The sequence below is a fragment of the Micropterus dolomieu genome, linkage group LG02 (genome assembly GCF_021292245.1).
Source record: "Micropterus dolomieu isolate WLL.071019.BEF.003 ecotype Adirondacks linkage group LG02, ASM2129224v1, whole genome shotgun sequence".
In the NCBI taxonomy this organism is placed as follows: domain Eukaryota; kingdom Metazoa; phylum Chordata; class Actinopteri; order Centrarchiformes; family Centrarchidae; genus Micropterus; species Micropterus dolomieu.
The window spans coordinates 23,599,693-23,622,466 of record NC_060151.1 but is presented as its reverse complement, the minus strand read 5'-3'; the positions used below and the strand labels follow the sequence as shown (position 1 = coordinate 23,622,466).

Here is a 22,774-nt window from a genome sequence, read left to right as displayed (position 1 = left end):
GTTACTGGCAGTGGCGACGTCATCAAGAGTTTAATAACACCAGAGCTGTTCATTATTGACCTCTCCTACCCAAGCCTCTTTTCACAGTAGATGAACTGATAAAGTAAAATATATAAGCTGAAACACAAATAGTGGACTTAGGTATATATAAGTAAATATATAAGTAAAGTAAACAAAAATAATAGGCAGTATTATTCAGTAAGCTTTTATTTATATTGAAGTGTTCAGGCAGAAGAGACCTTCAACACAACAGACGAGGCAAGCTTCATTATCTCAGTATGAATCAATAACACCAAGAGCAATTATGTGTCATGGTTGTGTTGCAGCAGCGTGACTGATCTTTTTTTTTTTTCAAAATATCTCTGTATAAGCTGTGACCTATAGTATATAAGCTCTGGCCTAGCTCACGTTTATGGCAGCTTGGTTCAGTTTTTTAACCTACTATCTCAAAACAAGGCAAATATACATGGTGGCAAAAACACATGTTTGTTTTACAAAAGGGTCCAATATCTTACAAGTGTTTCAATGTTTGATGTGCGAGATAATACTGCAATATATGATTTCACAGGCCTGGATTTCCATTTGATGTGGACATAAACTTGGAGCTTCACCAAAATGTCAGTGTGGGAATATGGTATACACAGTCACACACAGAGAGACAGATACACGTCCTTTCCGTTGTTCTATATCCTACTCAGTGCTCAGAGGGAGCACTCTCCTTAATTGAATTCCCCACTCCATTGATTATTATAGTAGTGTTCCATGCTTCACAGTGGGCTTCTGCATGCCTACACCACATCAAGATCACACGCAGTCTCTGGGGAGAAAAATGGAAGCCATACAATCACCTTCTTCCTGTCCGGAGCCCTGTTTGCTTGCTGTTCATGATCAAAAGAAAACATTGCCATTGCCAGTCTACATCAGGCACAGATGAATAAAAATCCAATTATCATAGCTTTCTCTTGGCCTGCACGATTGTCCTCTCACTTACGTAAACCTAATTTTATGAATAATGATCAGACAAGTGTGGACATTTCTTTTATAATTCATAGGAACTACGCAAGATTGCACCTGGCCTTTTGTGGGCTGGATCATGCTGTTCTGGTGTTCTGACCTTGATTTCATTTTATTTTTTTAGATAATTATTTTTGGCATTTCTGCTGTATTTAGATAGTGGAGCTGGAGAGGTTCTGACATTTATTAAAGCGCCGCGGCATTCATAAAACTTGGCAGTGTGCTATCTCACTTCGACTGCATTTAGGATGACATTTGTATCTCCACATGTTATGTAGTCAGTCATTAAACTGTCATCTTGCTCTTCAGACCATCATTTTCTGGCGTGCAATTACCCTGGGAAAATTTAAGAGGGACGTGCAAATGTACTGTGATGAGCTGTGACCATGGTGACAGTCGATTTTCTTCCTCTGTGCAGAAGTCTTCTATGTGGAATTTGGTGAGTACAGTATATCCAGATGCAATAAATATAGCATGGTGAATATACAGTACATCAAAGCATTACAGTAAATGATGATTAAACCATGTTTTCAAGCATGCATTGTAAAGATGTGCCACAGCAAAGGTTACATACAAAATTTCATTATTGCTGAAAGTTTGAATGAGCAACACATAAAAAACAGAGTAGAGAGAGATAATTTCCCACATTATACATTATAACTTAAAACTCAGTGGTGGACTACTGATTCTGTTCAGGTTTCATGACCCTTTATCACTATCTTTTCAGATAAGATCAAAAAAAGTGTTCATACAGGATACTGGCATGCAGCCTTGTCTTTTGAAAGGTAAAACATTAGGTCTTAAAATGATCATGTCAAGGCCACAACAGTAACTTCAGCTGTTTAGTGTATCGGTGTCTGTAAGTGTTATGTAAATATACAATATTCTGATAGTTGAAGTTATTTCCTGCGTTCCTGATAAAAACAGATGAGAATCATTATATTGTAGCATTTGGCACAATGCCAGAGTGACTGGCAGTACAAAAGCTTTATGTCTAATGCTTTTTGCATATCAGGGGTAATGTTTTTGTAAACACTTTGCTCCAGGAAATTTTTTTTTAAGTCTAATCCCACTCATCTCCATGCCTCCTCAGTTCTTCTGTAGTCCTAAAGCTTGCCTACTTGTTCACTTTTTTGTTTCACATGTGCACATTACATCACTAAAACCATCCATTAAAACATTAATCTTGCCAACAACTTCCTCTTATCATACCTATTAATGTGCATATCACACATGGCAAATTTTATATTACACATTACATCTCAATAACAAAGACTATTTATACCTTTCTTTCTTATAGCCACTCATTTTATCAAACCAACAACAGCAAGTACCTACAAACATACAAGTCTAGGATAATCATTCAGCCTGCAGCATGTTTCAAAAGCTAGCCTTGTTTTTGTTTTCTCATTTGTATGCTAAAGAGGAGCAAATATGAAAGTCATCCCTGTTGGGTGCAGTAAAAAGAGAGAAAACAAATGAGATGTCATAGATTGTGATCATGTCTAGAAAGTCCCTATATAACTAATATTATGTCCTTGTGATTAGACTCATTCTTCAAGACTCTGTTCCCCTCTTCATCCTTGTATCTCTCCCTTCACAGCCCTGCAGAGCTGGGATGCTCTACTCGCTTTGGGCCTTCTTTAGGTGGTCTGGCTCCACCCTGACCAGCTGAGAGTCTTCAGTCACCTCCAACATAGCCTCCATCTCTGGGCTGTCTACACTCACCAGCTCCCCTTCCTCCACCTCCACATGTTCACCCAGCCCATTCTCCTCTCCTCCTGGCTGGCCCTCGGCCTCGGTTACTTCCACCATCTCCGTGTTCTGCACCACTTCCTCCTCACCTTCTCGGATCTTCTTAACATGGAAGGTGAAGGGGGGCACGCGGTACACAGTGGTCTTGGAGCGAGCGTAGATCGTGTGGTCAGGGGTGAGGGATTTCTTCACCTTGTCTTTGGAGCTCTTCATTTTCACCCTGCGCTCCTGGTTGGGTGTCAGGCGGGACCCGAGCTTGCCCATCTTCTTCTCCAGGCTGTGCTTGGTTTTCTCCAGGTTGTCACGGGTTCTCTGTCTCGTCTTCTCCAGGTTCTCTCGGGTTCTCTGCTTGGTCTTCTCCAGGTTCTCCTTGGTCTTTAGCTTGGTCTTCTCCATTTTCTCTTTGGAGAAGGCTTTCTTTATGTTGTCCACTTGCTGCTTGGTGCTGCGTTGGAGACGCTTGGTACGAGACTCCTCGACAATCTCCTCAATCTCCACCTCCTCATCTGAATTGAGCTTGTCTGGGAGTCCCTCCTCAGGTATCTGCTCAAGGCCCTCCACTGCTTCACCTTCAGCTACTGCTGTCTTGGGTTTGGATGTCTTTGGTGGCTTCACTTGGTCCTGAGGGAGCATAATAGGAACAATAAGAACAACAGACTTATATTAAACCACAGCAGCATAATAGTAAGTGATGACAATTTGTGATTTGACATTTTAATTTTCAATATGACATTCAGTACAATGTTAGCAGACATGGTGCTTCACTGATTGTATTGTATGATTAATGTAAATTATGGAATTTAATTTAATATGTCCTGTGAAAATTATCAGCCAGAGAAAGTGAAACTAATGGCCTTTGGGTGAGAAAGGAAATTGAAAATATGAGCATGATACTTTACAGATTCATGCATCATCTACCCATACAACATTTCAATGCTTGGAGCTAGTGTAGAGTGCCATCTTGTGGTTTTATTATATGCCAACAATCAACGGACATCCTGGCTACACCCAGTTATTTTATGCTTAAAGTCTTAGAAATATGGACACAGGCTGGTGTGGTCACATGTATTGCATACCACATCTCTTAAGTAATAATAAAGCTGTGGGGCTTAAAAGAAAACCTATATTATCTGCAGCCTCACAGTCATATTGAAACTAAAGCCAACAGGCTGTTACATCTAACCACAAGTGTATTTCCTGCCATTTAGCTAACGTTTCTCTGTAAAGAAACACATACACTTTTGTTGTTGTGACTTAAAGGCATAATTTTCAATCAAATCTTACATTAAACAGAGTAGACCTTGGGGGGATTTTATGCTACTTTCACTTCATTGGAAATACTATGGTTCGTGCAGTTTCAATTTAACCATATAATGCACAGTACAGCAGTTCAGCAATTTCTCACCTGCTCAAAGAATATCTATATCTATGCACAAATACCAAACTATACAGCTGAAATGCTGACAGCTGGCAATTAATTAGTACTGCAGCAACCATATTTACATATTGTTTCACAGTACTGTGGTACCAGAAATTCAGATTGTAGATCCACATTATAAAATAAAATATATATTTTAATAGAATTATGAGATTAAGTCACCTGTGCCATCATATGAGGGTTACCAGTGAGGGTTAGTAGATATTTTATATAACCTCAAATATAAAAAAAAAACAAAGAAAAAATGTAAGCATCTTGTGATTGATGTCTGTGTCTTCATCATATTTTAGTATATCACGTTGTCTGCAAATTGGGTCATAGTGTAGATGGCTTTATATGTTAACAGCATAAGGTACAAAACCTGAATTTCATCCTAAAGCTAAAAGCAAAAAAATTTTTTTATTGTCACCTAGTCCTAGTTTTGTCCAATATTGACTGAGTGGAGTGATAAGGTCACGAAATGTGTGTGTTGACACACAGACTGAATCTCCCACAGAAACAGTTGAAACTGCTGATAGCAGATGTCTGTTTATCTAACACCTACTTATTGAGTATTGTGAAAATAAACTGTTTAATAAGGCCGCAATAACTGGTCAAATGAATGACCATCACAATGTGATTAAACGTATGCATCACTTCTGACACAAGTGACCTCTTCTCCAAGCTGTCACTTCAGATTGAATCATTGCTGGTTCTACTCTCTATGGTTGTATTTTTTGCTACACCTCCTCTTCTCTCGTCTCATGTAACACGAGCAACAAGGACTACATCCCCTGTAGCCTGCATGTTTTGCATTCTAATGAATAACATAGTCCTTGAAATGTGGCCACCCACTTCACAGAGAAGTGTCTTGCATCTCAGCATCTTGACATGCAGGACATCGGAGGCGATTGTATACACATTACTTATTAAACATAGTAGAGTAGAGCGCGGGAAAAGAGAGCATTAAAAAAAAAATTGTTTCCAATGTAGCTTCACCTGTTTTTTTCTTGAAAAAGGACTGAGACAAGTCTTGGATTGCCACTGTCAATGTCAAATAGCACAAGGCTTTAAACTGATGTTTGTGAAGGTGGGTTTTGTAGTGTTACGCAATTAGTAACTTGTAATATTTATAGTAAAATGTATTTCAATAATGATATCAACTTCTTAAAGAAAAAAAAAAGCATCTGCTTAGATCATGTGATCAGCACCTCTGCCAAGGCAGTTTAAATATTGCCACACGATCCTATCATAAAATGGACATTGCCTCCTTATCTGGTGCCGTGTGTAGTGTGGGCCTGGCCGATCCACTCTGTATGGGTTTATTTTGGGCTGGCCTTTCCCTCTCTCCAGATTCCATCTACCGTTCTCTGGCTACCAGCCACTGCAGATTTCAGTCATACAGATACCCACCTCACCACACAACACCCTCTTCTCCCCGCACAGCAACAGATAAACACAGCGCTCTGTCACCATGGTAACCACCTGCTCATGTTGTCTCTGGTGGGTGGGCAAGTTTAGATGGATAAACAGCTGACATTTCTACGACAACAATATACCAACATGAGGTTCTCAGTTGTGAGAGTATTACAATTAAACGGAAATAAATACTGCACCTGCTTTGCACACATGCACACAAAATTAGGCTGAGCTGCTATAATAACGTTAATGAGGGATATTTTTGATTGCATGAGCACATTTTTCCATTGATTACATTGATTTTGTCAGAATGATGTAATAGTGGCATACAGTACATAAAAACCTCATAGTATATGTCCCTGGCAAAAGGAGTGTATTAATCTCAAATTTTATATTCGTGTTCCTGGAGAAAACAGCAGTGCACGGCATCCTGGTACCAGATGAGGTCATACACAAAGGGAAATTACAACATGGTCCAGGACCATATCAGCTCTATACGTCACTAAAGCATGTACTATTGAATCAAGATCAATCATCTCTGCCCAACTTACTAATGGTGTTTCTGTGAACAGCCAAACTCTTTTGACTTAAACCTTAAAATTATGAAAAGCATACTGTAGTACTTACTCTTAAATTAAAAAAAAAATGTCATTAAAGGTCTTGTTTGGTGAATTGGCTTTATGGATTTTACTGTCTAAAAATCTTCCTGTCAGGGCTCTCTGCTGGACAAACTATGTAATTACCTATATTCCTGCAATTTCTTGTTACTTATCGGCTGATATGTACACTGATCTGCAATAAGCTAATATTAGCCAATATATCATCTATGTCTATCTATCTATATATTCATCTATGATGAATTTGGGTGTTTTTTAGTCACATTTTTAAAATGTTTCAATCTTTTATTAGACTTTCAAGGATTACAAGAACCCTTATAAATAATCAGAGACAATGTTGGAACATTTTGTTGTTTTACATTCTTAAAACTTGACTCAGCCCACTGTTCTGTGGAAATTATGATAATATCAGCAAACCCTGTTTGGGTTTCCCTGCCTGATTACAAAGGAAGAGACTGGAAGCTTGGGGAAAAAGATGGTAAGTTCATTAGTGCCCCTGTGTTACCTTCCTCTCTCCTCTCACTTACTGGCAACGGAGAAGTCTACACTTGTATGTGTGTGTGTGTGTGTGTGTATTTGTGTGTTTACTGACAGGTGCCAGAGGAATGGTGACTGAGTATGTGTGCTCTCCTCAATGAGAAGGAGGTCTGTTGCTAACATTTCTTTCCTCCAAGAGTAGCGTGAATCATACCTCATGGAAAAGTTGGCTAGAAAGAAGGAACTTTCTTTCTGGATGTGTGTGCGTGTGTGTGTGTGTGTGTGTGTGTGTGTGAGACTGATTTGCTCGGACAAGCCAACAACTGTCTGAGGAGTCTCTCAGAGGGAGGCACAACACAGAAGATGCAATTAAGAAATCCCAGCAGACAGAGGGTAAAGATTTTGGTCAACAGCTAAGACCTACCGAGGAAAAGCAAGTGAGACAGGAATGTTAAAACAGGCAGGAAGCAGGTCAAGAGTGCCTTCTGCTTTGGCAAATTATTATTAGTATTATTAAAGATTAGACAAGAAAATTCTTGACCTATGGTGAAATTGATGTAATTCTAAAAATAATCCTTGAATTTAAGGTGCTCACATAACAACCACAGGGCTTTTTCATTGTCTAAATATTATCAGAGGCAAAATGTTCTCTGTCTGACTCATACAAGGTCTCAAGGGATATTTGAATCACTGTTACTATGGACAACAGAGCAAACAGTGTTCTGCATCAGCACTCTACAGAGACCACAGCAGCCACTGCCGTCTACCTTCTCTGTCTCTGCTGTTACAACTCACTAATTCTCCTGGTCAAACGTTGATTGACATTACAAAGAGTACGGTCTAGACCTGCTCTATATGAAAAATGCAATGATAGAACGTCTGTTATGAACTTGCGCTGTAAAAATTTAATTAAATTGAATTAAATCAATACATTTAAGTGAATATTCTTGCTTAATTATTTAAATATGTTATCACTGACACTGATGTCATCAATTAGCAAAACAATTTAATGTCTGTGTCGAATATGAAAGATTATTAGATGCCAGATTGCTGGCTAAGAAATGACCACGTTGTCTTTGCCATTAATTGTGAGGAGTTCAGTTTGTGTTCAATTGGAACCTATTAAAGTGATAACATCTGTCTTGGTCAAATTGATCACTATAAGTGGAAAATTATTATAAGTGATTTATTTCTTTATTTCTCATGCAGATTACATCTAATTGCATGTTTATTACCTGAATATAAAGGAAAAATGGACAGCTTTGCAAACAAATCCAAACAAGGTGGATAAAGAGTCTATATATATATTATAATATATGTCTTTACAAATATTTCAGTTTATCAATACATGAGTGGTTAGGAAGAAGAGCAAGGTTGACTTTTGTTTGGATAACAAATACATGCACATTAAAATACACGGTCCTGATCCCCCTACATGCATGCAGACACTTAGCAACTCGCTTGCTTGTACATAAACACGCACACGCACACACACACACGCACACACAAGGACAGACACACGCCATTCCTTTTAAGGTAGTGTGATGACAGGCCTCTCAGTGAGTCACAGGAGCAGCTGTCTGATCCGGTCTACTCCTTGCAGCTGTGCACTTAGCTTTCCACAATGAGTGATATCACTGACCCATGTACCCCTCCAGGATGGGAGCAAGCCAAACGAGAGATTGACATGAAAGAGGTGGAGGTCCGCGTGTAAGAGCCCTGCAGAGGCCTGAATGGCGATGCTTTGAGCTCTGAGGCTAAAATAAGAACACTAATGGGCTCTGGTCATTAATATTGAATCCTCCCACACTCTCCTGAATAAGGCTAAAACAATTCACAGATGATTGGTACAGCTGCCTACTACCTCAGTTATTTTGGGGTAACTCTTATGGCGGAGGGAAGAATGCAAATTTTGTTTCATGAAGCTTTCTTATCCCTTTTAAAACAACCCACTCTGATGGTGCAATGTTTAAGTGTCCTGTGGGTAATGGAAATAGCAACCAATCCCGGCCTTTCTATAGACAGATTCATTCCAAGAGAGGGGCTCTGTGTACCACAAAGACAACATGGTAATGTCATGTTACAGGGCACACCACAGGAAGGGAGTTCCTTGGATTTTCTGCCTCAGTGATTTGTGATTTCACACATAGGGACCTGAAGGGGGAAGCCATTTTCCACAGCTGAGCCTTCCCACATCCATGACTCTAAAACCACTGGAATCCCATTATTTGTCTAATGCAAAGATAGGAAATGTACTTTTCCATATACGCCTGTCTGTCCCTTTCTCTCTAATAGTACAATCCACATCAACGCTAAAGGGGTACAGCAAGTACAGTTTCAGCCAAAGTTAACAACTCTCAGTTCACATTTTCCACTTGTGAAAGATTGGAACTAGTTTAGGCATAATAATGAATTTGCACGCCCCACTGCTGTGAGCATGAAGATTTAGTGAAACAGTGTGTTGCAATTATTCATAGTGTCAATAGTGTTCTTGTTTCTGTGCGAAACACAAATTACCACTTTACAGAATGTGTGGATCAAGTGAGGGCATAAATAAGGTCCCAACATGAATACAGTACTGGGCCCACCTTTAGGAAACTTCTGAAGGGCCAATATAATGATAAATGAGCAATAACTCCTGCCTCACAACAGTTGGGGTTACAAGAGGGAAGGCAACCAGCCAATCACCCACACTGCTTTGTTTTGTTCTGAATTGACAACATAGTCCCCATTAACTCTATAAAGTTTTTTTTAAATATAGTAAATTGTTTTACCTTTAAAGTTTGCCTCTTACAATGCCAATACACTTTAAGTATGATTTCTATTATTTACACATTAATCATCCCAAACATCCATGTGCATGCAAAGTCTAATCCCGAGGGCACCCAAAATCTGGCACCCACTCTTTGACAGCCTATAACACACATACCAGTCACAAGAACAGCGAGCTGCCATCGCACCAATGTGAAATATACCACCAGTGTAACCTGACTTTTGCACTTCAGACTGAGGGTTTGCACACATCAGACTTTACCTTCACACGCAACCTCTTAAGTTACAGCGAAAACACTTAACTTATATTAGTGAGTGTATGGTGCTGCTTTCACAGCAACTTTTTGTATTAAAACAGTCGTAGGAAAAAGAATGTGAACCCTTTGGAATTACCTGGATTTCTGCATAAATTGGTCATAAATGTGATGTGATGTTTCATCTAAGTCACAACAGTAGACAGACACACTTTACTTAAACTAACTCCACACAAACAACTATATCTTTCCATGATTTTGTTAAACACACTGTGAATTCATAGTGCAGGGTGGAAAAAGTATGTGAACCCCTTGGCTACTGACTTCTCCAAAAACTACTTGGAGTTAGAAGTCAGCCAACCTGAAGTCCAATCAATGAGATGAGATTGGAGGTGTTGGTTAGAGCTGCTCTGTCCTATAAAAAACACATCAATTTTACTCTTGCTATTCCCATGAAGCATTGCCTGATGTGAACCATGCCTCGACCAAAAGAGCTCTCAGAGGACCTAAGATTAAGAATTGTTGACTAGAATGAAGCTGGAAAGGGTTACAGAGGTATCTCTAAAAGCCTTGATGTCCATCAGTCCACAGTAAGACAAACAGTCTATATATGGAAAAAGTTCAGCACTGCTACTCTCTCTAGAAGTCGCCGTCCTGCAAAGATGACTGCATGAGCACGGAGCAAAATGCTCAATGAGGTGAAGGATCCTAGAGTGTCAGCTGAAGACTTACAGAAATATGTGGAACATGCTAACATCTCTTTTGACGTACGATACATAAAACACAAGAACGGAGTCCACGGGGGGAAAGAGGAAGCCACTGCTGTCCAAAAAAACACTGCTGCATGTCTGAAGTTTGCAAAAGTGCACCTGGATGTTCTACAGCACTACTGGCAAAATATTCTGTGAATAGATGAAACCAAAGTTCAGTGGTATGGAAGGAACACACAAACCTATGTGTGGAGGAAAAAGGCACAGCACACCAACATCAAAAACTCATCCCAACTGTGAGGTACGGTAGAGGGAGCATCATGATTTGGGGCTGCTTTGCTGTCTCAGGGCCTGGAAGGGTTGCTATCATCAAATTTTGCATCAAAATTTATTCCAAAGTTTATCAAGACATTTTGCAAGAGAATGTAAGGCCATCTGTCCGTCTGTTGAAGCTCAACAGGAGATGGGTGATGAAAAAGGACAACGACCCAAAGAACAGAAGAATGGCAACAGAACAGCATCAGCAGAAGAATATACACCTTCTGGAGTGTCATAGTCAGAGACTATGGTAATTCAAAAGGGTACACATACTTTTTTCTGCGATTGTATAATCAGGCAATGCTGTGGTACCTAGATTCACAGATAGTATTAGTTTTATTTGCAAAAGTTTATCCCCCACAAGTATTGGTATTTAACATGTTACATTGGGAAATCTTTATTTAAATAATAAAAAAAGCATACAAAGTACAGTATGAACCCAACAACTGCTGCTACATAGTCAAACACATTTGTCTGGAAATAAGCCCAGAAAACACATATAATGCATTTAATCAATCAATTGTTACCGCCTACAACTAAATTCAGATGCACTCAATGAAACAGGACACAATTCCATTGCATTGGAGCTGGTATATTTATTATTAAAAGCAACATAACGGTTTCCTTTAATATACCAACTCAGATAATTTGGCCAACTTTTTATTTTGGCTGTGGCTGCGTAGATGAAGGGTGTGCCTACAAATCTTGGAATAAACAGCATGGAGGGTATACACAGCTTCCACCGAGTTGTGATGTGGTATGAGGACACATTTCTGTTAGTCAGCCAAGACGCTGGATGACAACTACAACTGTTGAAACTGAGGGGTGACCTGATCGGTCTCCCAGCTGGTAAATCCTGTCTGCCGCTGTGGGATGGGGATGTTTGGTGAGACAGGAAGGCAGCTAGGGCCAGAAATCAGGCATCGTGACACATAAAATGTAGTTATTTCAATAGGAGCAACTGGAGCAATTGGAGTGTCCTCTAGTGCCTCACAAACAACTGCACTGTATTATACTGTAAGGTGCTGCACACATGTACACACAATAACACAACTAGTTTTTGGTAGGATAAGCTGATATGCAACAAAAACTAATACATTTGTGTCCCAAAATGACTCAACAACTGAACTCATAGTTCCTCTTCAACACACAACACATGAAAGTGTCAACAACATAAGTGCTGTAGACTTTATATAATGAGTGGACTGTTAATATTTAGCAGTCCACTCATTATACAACCATGACTCAAAGAACTATATTAGACTGATAGATCTAACTATAGGCGATAGTAATAACAGACAACCATGTGTTTCCAAGTGATGGAAGTGCAGGGATCCCTTTTCTGCTGTGCAAACTGTATATCCTGATGACAGTAGCACAGGAAAGACTACAGTACCACTATCAGCAAATCCACCTCCAATATCTACAGACACACACACCACAGTGCTGTGCGCTCAATCTGAAATAGCAGAGCAGAGAGCAAATGTACTGTGTGTGAGTATATGAAATTACACCAGTCCAATTATGCCACATCAGCCCTCTGTTGTGATTCTTGAGTGTTCAAAATGGTCCATCTCTTCATATATTTGTACATTATTTGATCATACAGAATATACTGTTAATACTCCTTGCTATTATTTAAGCCTTACTACTGTTTAACTATTGAACTATTACTCCCACTACTTTAAAAAATACTTATGATTGATTACTATTACTATTATTATCATTACTTTTGTTGCTGCTATTATGAAGTATAGATTTAGATATGGGTTGCACTACAAACTGCCAGCCACACTGTGTTCACTCCACTTTCCAATAATACATCTATTCTTGTCTAGTGTCAGTTACTGTAAGTTGATTATTGTGATCTTGCTTTTAGCACTTTGGACTGTGAGAAAGGGCATTTCGTTCATTTGTACACTCTGTATGTGGATGAATGACAATAAACAAATTTGAAACTTGAAATACCATGTCAGCATGAAAAACTCTTTTTCCTCCAAAGAAAACATAAAACAAGGTGAACAATTTATCCGAAGCCGAATATAATGAAAAAATTTGCCAAATACCGAACAAGTACATTCACATTTTTTGCGTCTTTTTTTTACCATTGCATGAATTAAATAGTCTCCCACAAGATTTGGAGGGACTATTGAGGGTGGGTGGGTCAGAGGAGAGGGTCTGGTAAAGTAAATTACATGTGTCCATTTACTTTTAATGGACACATGTAATATGTTTGATCCATTCTGTGAATATAATCCAATTAATCTTATTTCCATACTGTATAGACACCTTATTTTGAAAACCGGATGTTGTCACATGTGTGTCCTCCAACTAAATTCGTTAAGTCCAACCCAATTTGATAAATAATGTTCTATGTGGTTCTCGTATCGCGTAATATGAAGAATTCATAGCCTCTCTTCAGGTAGGACTCTCATACTGTAACACTTGGCTTTGGAAAGAAAGAAAATGACAGGATAAAGTCGCTAACCTGCCTGTCAGCTCGTACTGGTCCGTTTCAGTGGATTTAGCATAAAGGCTTTAATACATGGGCACTCCAAATTCAGGTGCGACTAGCTTCATCGCCGTCTCTTAAACGAGTGACAGAAACACTCAAAGCGTTTTTTTGCCTTTTCTAAGAAGTCAGCCACAGATGGTGTGGAAGTGCTGAGATTCAGTTAAGCAGAACAGTGTCTGCAAACGGCGACAATTTTGAGAAGATGTGGGGTGGGACAAGGTTAGGGTTAGCTCTCCAGAATTGGACTCGCACTGAGACTATACTGTTTCTCATTAGTGTTCTCTTTCTTCAGGAATGATTATCTATAAAGTTTTTTCTTTTTATAATAGAACATGTCTTGTTTGACAACTTTTTGCATGCAGAGGCTCACACTCCATCGAATACTGGAACTTGGCGCTGGCTTGACATAGTAGCTGACATGCAACAGTGAAATGTGGAGCCTGCCAGATATCTTTCCACTAGCAAAGAGAAGAGGAGTGCAGCAGGAGAAAAAGGACAGAGAGGAGAGACTGGAAGAGAACAACATAGTGTACATGTACTGTAGCAAATACTGAATGAGCTGTGCCCTTGGGTTCTACATTAGACGTCTGAGTTGGAACGGGCTAAATCGATAGCGGGAGTGGTAGGGGAGAGAAACTGAGAAGAAGGGAGGAGAACAAGTGGGCATGTTGGCAGGAGAGTCAGACAGATGCCAGCAGGATGAATCACAACACTAAGTTGGTGCTGCTGGTCGAGTGCTTTTTAGTTGGGTTGGTTGTTCACCCATGCAAGGGGCTAAGTGCTTCCTAACTACCCTCTTTGTAATGAGGCCGAGATCTGATTTATGCCTGGAAACAAAGATTCAGTAAGCTGAAGTGACCGACAGCCATGACTGGATTACTATGTCTAGAGTAAGTGGGATTGAGGTATTAAATAGTCCCGGCAGGGTTAAAAGCTATTAAAGAAAATAGGGCTGGGGCTTGTTGGCTGCGATCTGAGCTCTGGAAGGCCTTTGAGGTTGGCGTGGAATAAGTAGACTGTAACTGAGAAGTCTTACATCTCCCTGATAGAGTTGACCACATGGGTATCACAGTCCTTGAGCTGCAGCCAAACACACCCAGAATTCAGACACACAGCAATACTGTCTCACACTCTAATGGACAACACTATCACATTGCATAAAGTAGATCAATCCACATAATTAAAGAGATAATGCACATTATGAAACACACAAATGATCCCCAGTTCCCACTGGCTGAGTCACAGTTTAAAGTCCTTGATAAAAGCACAGTTCCCCTTATAAAACTAAAAGGAGCACTCACACCACTACTTGTATTACATGGAAATCATGTCGTCTAGCTACATTTACAAAGTCTGTAAATCCACAGAATTAGGGGATTTAAAGGGGACCAATTTCACACATCTTGGGAAGTACAACTGCATATGAGGTAGCTGGGTGAAATCTGATTAACTGCTTCAAGTGATGTCACTTCAGTCAGTGTCAGTTTGGGTTGAAGAATACAAGATTGAGAATAAAAAAATCTGGGGGTGTGGAGTTATAAAGTGAGATCACCAGACGTCATCTCTGCTTGAGGCTAGCTAATTACATTAGCTATTACTAGCATAACACACCCGAATCTCCCATGTAGCCGTTGGGGTGAAGTTCCATTCTGGGAATTGTAGGAGGTAGGTTCAATTCCAGCCTGTGGCTCTTAGTCATCCCCCCTCTCTCTCTCCCCCATATTTCCTATCTCTTTCTTTAGCTGTTCTATCAAATAATGGCAAAACATTATCTAAAACAAATAGTTGAATAATCATTTTAGTAATTTTCCAAGCGAAAGATTTAAGTATAGCTGTTACAAAAAGACAAGCGCTGCTTCCTTATTGATTGAATGTGGAGTTGCTACAGAAACAGAAAGCCTCTAGAGCAACATTTACAACATTTATCATCATTATATTAAATCCATCATGAGGCTTCAATGAGATGAGAGAATGAGCCACAATATTTTTTATAAATCGTTTTATCACAATGTTGCTGTTGTTAAGTGTACTTCCTGACAGTAAGTGCTTTTAGGAAACACTACAAAAGGAAATTAGGTGTGCAAGGCTGAAATAAAATATTCTAATGCCTGGCAATATGAGACTTATGGGAAATATGGAAATAAACCTAGACTCATTTAGAATGATTATGTTTCTTCTGGAAAGACAATTGGTCTATAAAAGGCAGCAATATTAGATGCAATATGGTCAGAGCAGAGAAACTCAGGGGAGGTGTGAAGGCAGGGCTTCATTGGATCACTGACCATTTGTGGGCCTTTTAGCCCTGATGACAGGCTGATTGTGCAGCAGGAAGAACCTCAGCTGCTGCAAGGTCACTTACAGTAAGGAGTTTGTTATTCTAAAAGTCCAGCCCTGCAACTCCAGAAAGACACTGTAACGGAAATGTTCCACAGATGCCCCTCTCTAACATATATTTCAAGTTCTAAACTCCCAAAATATAAAAACTGAAGTACAGTTGCACAATCATGGTTCTGATGAGGATTTTATTTGTTCAAGAGGGACCATAGTGAGGCTGGCTCATGTTTCAGTCTCATGAGGAACCACAGGAACACCGTTGTTTGTGGGATTAGATCTTGACAGATCTGTTATCACAAAATATTGTGATGCATATCTGAGATACAATGGTGGAATGTAACAACTTTACTCAAATACTGTACAATTTTGAGTTAGTTTGCTTAAGTATTTCCTTTTTATTCTTCTTTGTACTTCTACTCACCACATTTTGGGGGAAAATACTATACTTTTCACTCTGCTACATATATTTGACCGCTTTAGTCACTTGTCACTTTGCCGATTCAGATTATTGATAAAATAAATTGCTGTGTAAAATGCATTGTGTTAAATTAAGCATAATATAAAGTAGTTAAAATCCGCTCCACCTACCAGCTGCAACATTAGAGATGCTTAGAAATTGATGCATAAATAATCCAACAATATTCTGACAGATTGTGAAATGGCTTTGCATGATAAGTACTTTTACTTTTGGTACTTTAAACCACTTTATATTTTCATACTTCAGTACTTTTACTCACGTAAAATGTTGAATGCAAGACTTGTCATGGAGTACTTCTACACTGTGATACTGATATGTAATGTACATTTGGTAAACATGTCTTCATCGCCCCACCCTGCTGTTGCCAAGGGATCCTGCGTGCAACCATCGTTGAAGGTTTAATTATAAAACATAACTGTCAAGTCCTCCGTTGCTAGAAACTCTGATGTATGTGGCTATTCTCAGAGTGCACGGACAGAGTGACAGGAGAGAAAAATACGGCATCTACAGATAAAGCTGGTATCAGAGGAATGGACGAACACACACACACACACACACACACAAACACACTTGTGTTGGTAATTCTTCACCTAACCTTAACTATAACCTCTACAAACCCTAACCTCAACCCTTAACCTAATTCTAAACTTAACCTACTCTAACACATTAACACACAAACAGACAGTGGAAAGGGGTGAAACATGGCTGAGAGCCAGTGCAGATTTGCAATGCTGCCAATTTCGGGCCAGCCTAAGTTAAACTGGACACCCGTACAGTCATTCTCTGGCAATAAATAGATTGTGGGAGCAAGAAGCAGCTACTGCAACATAGAAGCTCCTACAACCACTTGGAAAACGTGACAGGGACCATGTTAAGACAGTGACAACAGTTTTACATTGCTTACAGCACAGGAAATTATTTGGAATGATTTAAATCTGCTGATGACATCTGCTGAAAAACAATCAAAACTTAGGGTAAGAGTAAAATCGGTAAAATCCTAAGCTTTATAAATTAGTGCTTTATGAACACTTTCTTGTACTACTTTTGTGTCCTACATTGACAATTGCTCACAGACATGCAGTTAAAAACGCTTGCAGTAGGGAGGGGAGACACCTGCTTTACAGAGTAATTTATTAAGGCCTAACATCTATGATTGGATTTCTGCTAGATGCCAATAGTGTAACCCGCTCCGACGGTGGACATCCCAGGAGCGGGGTGTGAAAATATTTGCCTGCTAATACAGATCCTGAAGTAAGCTCTACTCACGAGAGTCTTGCAACTCTCACATTCACTGTTACTAATGTTTTTCAAAGAAAATATTCTCTCTTTTCTAGCTAGCATATTGCAGAGGTTATGATACGCATAAGGTAACGACCACTGACCATTTCTTGTCATTTGATTTGTAGTCTAATAACTAAATTCCAGATCGAAGGGCACGAGAGCCCTTTGCACAAAAAATAAACTTAGAATAAAGTGCTGCATGCATGATGTAAGCAGCAAGTTTACCAGCCAGACATGACAGCATGTTTATCTAAAAAATTAAAAAAAGGAGTTCAAATGCAAAATGGTAGTTAGACCGATCATTGCTCCACTGAAACACTTGGGGGTTATGGAATAGTGGATAAGACACATGCCTTTGTTGTGAGAGACCTGGGTTTGAATCCACTGTGAAACACCAATGTGTCCCTGAGCAAGACACTTAACCCCTAGTTGCTCCAGGGGTGTGCAACCTCTGACATCTATAGCTATTGTAAGTTGCTTTGGATCAAAGTGTCAGCTAAATGAATAAATGTAATGTAAATATATTTAAGATGATCATGGTCCCGATTGTTTCTCTGAGGAGAAGCTGCTATGCTTCCTAAAATAAAATTGCCCCAACCCCAATTCCCACACTTCTTATGTCCTCGCATATTCAAGTGCAAGTTTGTGCACCATGAATGCATGAATGCAGCCAGTGTCCTACTTCTGAGAAATCTTAATAACAAAAACTATATCTTCATCTTACATGGCAGCAGCCTGCCAACTATCCTTCCTCTGAGCAGTCAGAGGTGGGGCGTTGGTTCTGTCTCAAGTAGCCCTTCATTCCTGTGTTTATAGGCCTTATATTTTTATTTACACCCACTAGTCTTTAAATAGTTTCATTGGGTAATCATGAAGTCCTGTGTTATGTGGGAGGGGTCACTATCTGCCTTCATTTTTCCATGGAAGCTACTGGTATTCCCTTCATTAAAGAGAGGAAGAATCCACCTCACACTGAGCGCGACTGTAAATTATACAACAGCTTCTAAATACTGGACCACAGTGTCTGATTCTTCGTAAACATTACAGCCTCATTTAAGTCATGGAAAGTCAGTCATGGAAACCACAGAGCCGAAACTATTGCCAGCATCCTGTATCCTGAGAAACTATTCATTTTCACTAACAAGGGTCAACTCATACCATAGTGTTACATTAAGTCGCTGGTGAGATGATGGCTCTGATGGTTTCATAGCTTTTCAGGTGCTTTTCACACTCTCTGCCAACTCTGAGGTGGGGAATGTAACCCAACCCTTTTCAGGACTAACATGTACTCTGTGTGCAACAAGTATCCCCACCACATTCTCAAACAAAGACTATTTGTTATTACTTAGTCCAACCTGTGATGAAAATAATAAAAGAACAAGCTCATAAACTCACAGCAGCCCTCAGTATCCCCCCATTTCACCTGGTAGATGAGGACTTTGAAGTTACGTCTCTTGAGCAGCTCGTTCTCGTTGCTCTCCAGCTTCTTGATCTGGCCCGCCTGCTTCTCCAGGTTGCTGCGCACCGTCTTGACGTTGACGCTGACCTTGCGTACCTTTTCCAGCATTTTGTTGACAGTGTTGGCTGTGCCAATGTGGTTCTTGGACAACTTAGCCAGCTCCCCTTGGATGGTTGACACTGACTTCTCCATGGTCTCCTGCCGGGCCTCAAGCCCATTCTGGGTCTGCTGGATCTGGTCTACCACCCCAATGATCTTGTCTAGCAGAGACAGAACCATGACCCCGTTCATCTGTGCTTCGCTCTTGCCTCCAGAACCCTTTGCCAGCACCAGGTCCACCTCCTCTGCAGGGTCATCGTCATCTACTGCCGGCTCGGTGGCAGCACTCACCAGAGCGACCTCGTCATCATCGTAAGGCACTTCTTTTAGGACTGCGTGCTCCTTCTTGACACCTGTATCCGCCATGGCTGTCAACTCCAAATACAAACCGTCTGCACACTCACTACAGTTAAAAATACACTACTGAAAATCAACCTGCAGGAGCCACACTGCACTCAACTTAGTCCCTAATCTTTCTCTTTAATTTCAGATAACTTTCTTGACCACTCGTTTGCCTCTTCCTAGTCTACTTTACTCTTAAACTTTCTCTTCACCCTCGTTCTCACACACTATGTCTCTCTCTGCTCTGCTCTGGGATGCCAGCCAGCCAAGGGGAGTAGGGCCTCTCACAGCTGAGGCATGTGTGCCCTGACTCAAATGCCTCTCCTCCCTGTGAAACCACTCAGTCAAACTTTTTCTTTCCTACACCCGGACCCTGGCTCCCCCTGCTGCTGGGGCTCCACCCCATTCTGTCCCCACGGGGCAGCAGATATCCAGACTCCGCCTCTTATGGAGACGTGACTCACTCCTATCAAACACAGAAAGGTGAGGGCTACTAGAGGCGAGATCCAATACCACCATCAGTTCAGACCAGTGAAATATGATAATTAAAAGTTCAGTGTGTAATATTTAGGAGGATCTATTGACAAGAATGTAATACAATATACATACAATGAGTCATTTCTATCTACATACACCGCAGTTCCTACCAACTGTAAAAACATGGCGGCACAGTTCACAGTTTTCAAAGCCTTTTTTTTCTTGAATTTAGAAATTAAATTGATATAATGTACAACCCTATTGGAGAAAAAGTATAAAGTTAGTTTTTTTACTGCTGAATTTACAATTGCCATTAGAATTAAGACATTTATTATAAAGTACTTATTTTGTCGGACGAGCAAGTGAATGCACAGGGGGCCATTTGTTGCAATTTGCAACCCTCGCCACTGGATGTCACTAAAACGTACACACTGAACCTTTAGTTCACAATCTCTGAAACTGTGGTTATGTCATATCGCTAGAGTCACATGTTAATTTTAAAGGAAAGAAACACATAGTTTAACATGTAAAAGAGAATATAAGACATGTTGATCTTCCATGTGTTGTGTGTGGAAGGTGGCAAGTTTAACAGTTCATTTACTAGAAATTAAACTATATTAAAGCAATAACTTTTAAACACACATAAACACAGTTTCTTAAAACAAAATAAAACTATAGGAATTGTTGTAAGCTAAGCAACGTTTCACCAGTCAATCTTGAACATATTGTTGATGATATAAAACATTAAAATCACCCACAAGTGTTTTCCCCACAGGAGAAAAATGAACTAAAATAGGTCTTTATGAATGCAGTTATTACCAATATTTATGTCACAGCTGTTTTATAGTAATAATCATTCTGTTGATATTAATACTGATACAGAATCAGAAAACTTTAATGTCATTGCACCAATAGTATCCCACAATGAGCTTTGCTGTGCAGTACCATACATAACACACACTCCATCACACTGGGTCAGCTAGAGTCGCAGCCTGAGTTGTATTTAGAACATCATGAATGTTTCCTGCCCTCTAGTGGTCACAAACAGGAACAACAACCTCTACATGTAATTCGTCAAATCAGCGTCAACGCAGAGATGCTAGCTTACAACTTCTGGTAATATTAGATTCGGTATATACATATATCACTACTATTATTTAACATCTGTAAATACTTTCAAAACACAGTGACCAAATTGAAGAAATCAAGAACGAGCTACTGTACATTAATGATTCGCATTGCCGTCATATAGTATGTATAGTATAATATATTGAGCAATGTTAAGTTCGACGCTAACTAGTAAGTTACTCATTCAGTGACAAACACAATCAGATCATTACACTGACTGAACGTAATCATTTAGATCTCTTTAATGGAGGGAATCCTCCTCTTAAAGTTTTTATTAGCGTCAGAGAATTAGCCTAGGCTAATTAGCCTCACCTTCAAGATCCAACCCCACATTGTTCAATGGACAATAAAGACATCAAGATGTCTCATACAGTCATGTTAGCAGTAGCCTAGCTGTATTTAAAATATGAACATATTGTAATCAAGCAATATGAAGCCTGGCCCATGTTATTAGTGCATTTCAGCTCATTAATCCAGCAACAACCCATCACAAAAGGAAAAACTAACTGGTAACTTGCTAGCTACTTTTTACTTCAAACACCAGAGCTTGAGTTATCTTGCCCTCTAGTGGTGAAAATCAGTAACTACAACTGTGCTCAAGTAGGGTCAAAGCCTTTTTGTATACAGTCTTGTTCAAGGCAGACACAATAGTGTAGCATAATTTCCGGTTACAATTCAAAATTAAACTTACAATAAGCATGTAATTACACACGGTGACCATTAGAAGGCAGTGTATACTCGTGTGCACATGCTCAAACAGCAACTTCTAGTCTGAAGTTTTCCTCACCGCCCTGGTTTTTCTCTTTTCATTTGTTGCTGTTGTCTTTTCTTGTATTTTATTTTTATGTACATGTAACTCGTTGCTGTATGTGTTTTAAAGCACTATGAGTTTACCTGTAAATAAATGTGCAGTATATAAAATTGCCATGTCCTGCCCTACCAAACCTTGTTTCTTACTTAATTTGGATTAAACTTCCATGTGGTATACTATGTGTTATTGGTGAATGTGCACTGTGCTATTCTGTTAGTATTTTTATGTTGTGTATATGAATGTTAAAAAATGTTGTTAATTTCTATTTTCTGATTGCCTTTTTTTTTTTTTTTTTATCTGACCAGAGACAGACCTTCTAGGCTAACTCTGACTCATTAACAGTAAAATGAGCATTGTTCCTGTCAAAAAAATGAATAACATAAATAAATATAAATATAAAACAGTAAGACTTTTACAGCATACAAAGATGTAGTGTAGACATAAAAAGAGCAGCAATACTTCCTTACAGAATAGAAATAATATTCTATGGTGCAGGAATTTAATGGGCATAACACATGATGGGAGTGTGAGAAAACAGATAATAATCAGGTAATGGAAGATTTGTTAGATGAAAATAATTTTGTGTGCTTAAATTATGGAAATACATTTAGCTGACACTTTTATCCAAAGCGACTTACAATTGCTATATATGTCAGAGGTCACACGCCTCTGGAGCAACTAGGGGTTAAGTGTCTTGCTCAGGGACACATTGGTGTTTCACAGTGGATTTGAACCTGGGTTTCTCACATCAAAGTCATGTGTCTTATCCACTGCCCCCATCACCTCCCATAAATCAAGGAAAGATGTTTGTAACAGAAAGGAATCTATGCTAGACTTACGCTGGTTTCCAGTAATATTGGCACCAATATGTGATTAAAGGGTGTACCAAGAAGGAACCCCAGAGAGTGACAATCATCTGGTCAATAAATATGTCTATATCACTTAGCACAGTGAGAAATGGGTATTTGAGAATGCTAATTGGGAGAAATTTTAGAAAGAAAGTGTCAGACTGATACTAATATTTACACAGAAACATTTGATAAAAAAAGAAGGTAATATCAGCTGCATTAGTGTCCATCGTTAAAGGTAACGAGGAA

The 22,774-nt window shown here is 39.5% G+C and overlaps 2 protein-coding genes across 2 annotated transcripts in view; both read right to left on the bottom strand.

The window, feature by feature from the left end:
- Positions 1 to 22,774, bottom strand: part of LOC123967290 (zinc finger protein 385C-like) — a 611,432-nt gene that overhangs the window by 376,698 nt on the left and 211,960 nt on the right. The gene's annotated exons all lie outside the window — the stretch shown is intronic.
- On the bottom strand, positions 192 to 19,637 carry cavin1a (caveolae associated protein 1a). Its single transcript, XM_046034403.1, has 2 exons — positions 18,785 to 19,637; positions 192 to 3,390 (listed from the first exon to the last, which is right to left on the bottom strand). The coding sequence occupies exons 1-2, from the start codon at positions 19,283 to 19,285 to the stop codon at positions 2,638 to 2,640; spliced, it is 1,254 nt and encodes a 417-aa protein (XP_045890359.1). The 5' UTR covers positions 19,286 to 19,637; the 3' UTR covers positions 192 to 2,637.

Bases quoted from the DNA above. Each gene is read 5' to 3' on its own strand.
- cavin1a (XM_046034403.1), bottom strand. From the start codon at position 19,285: ATGGCGGATACAGGTGTCAAGAAGGAGCACGCAGTCCTAAAAGAAGTG. The intron at 3,391-18,784 runs GTGAAATGGGGG...ATGCTCCCTCAG, and splicing joins TCAAAGTCCTCATCTACCAG to GACCAAGTGAAGCCACCAAA.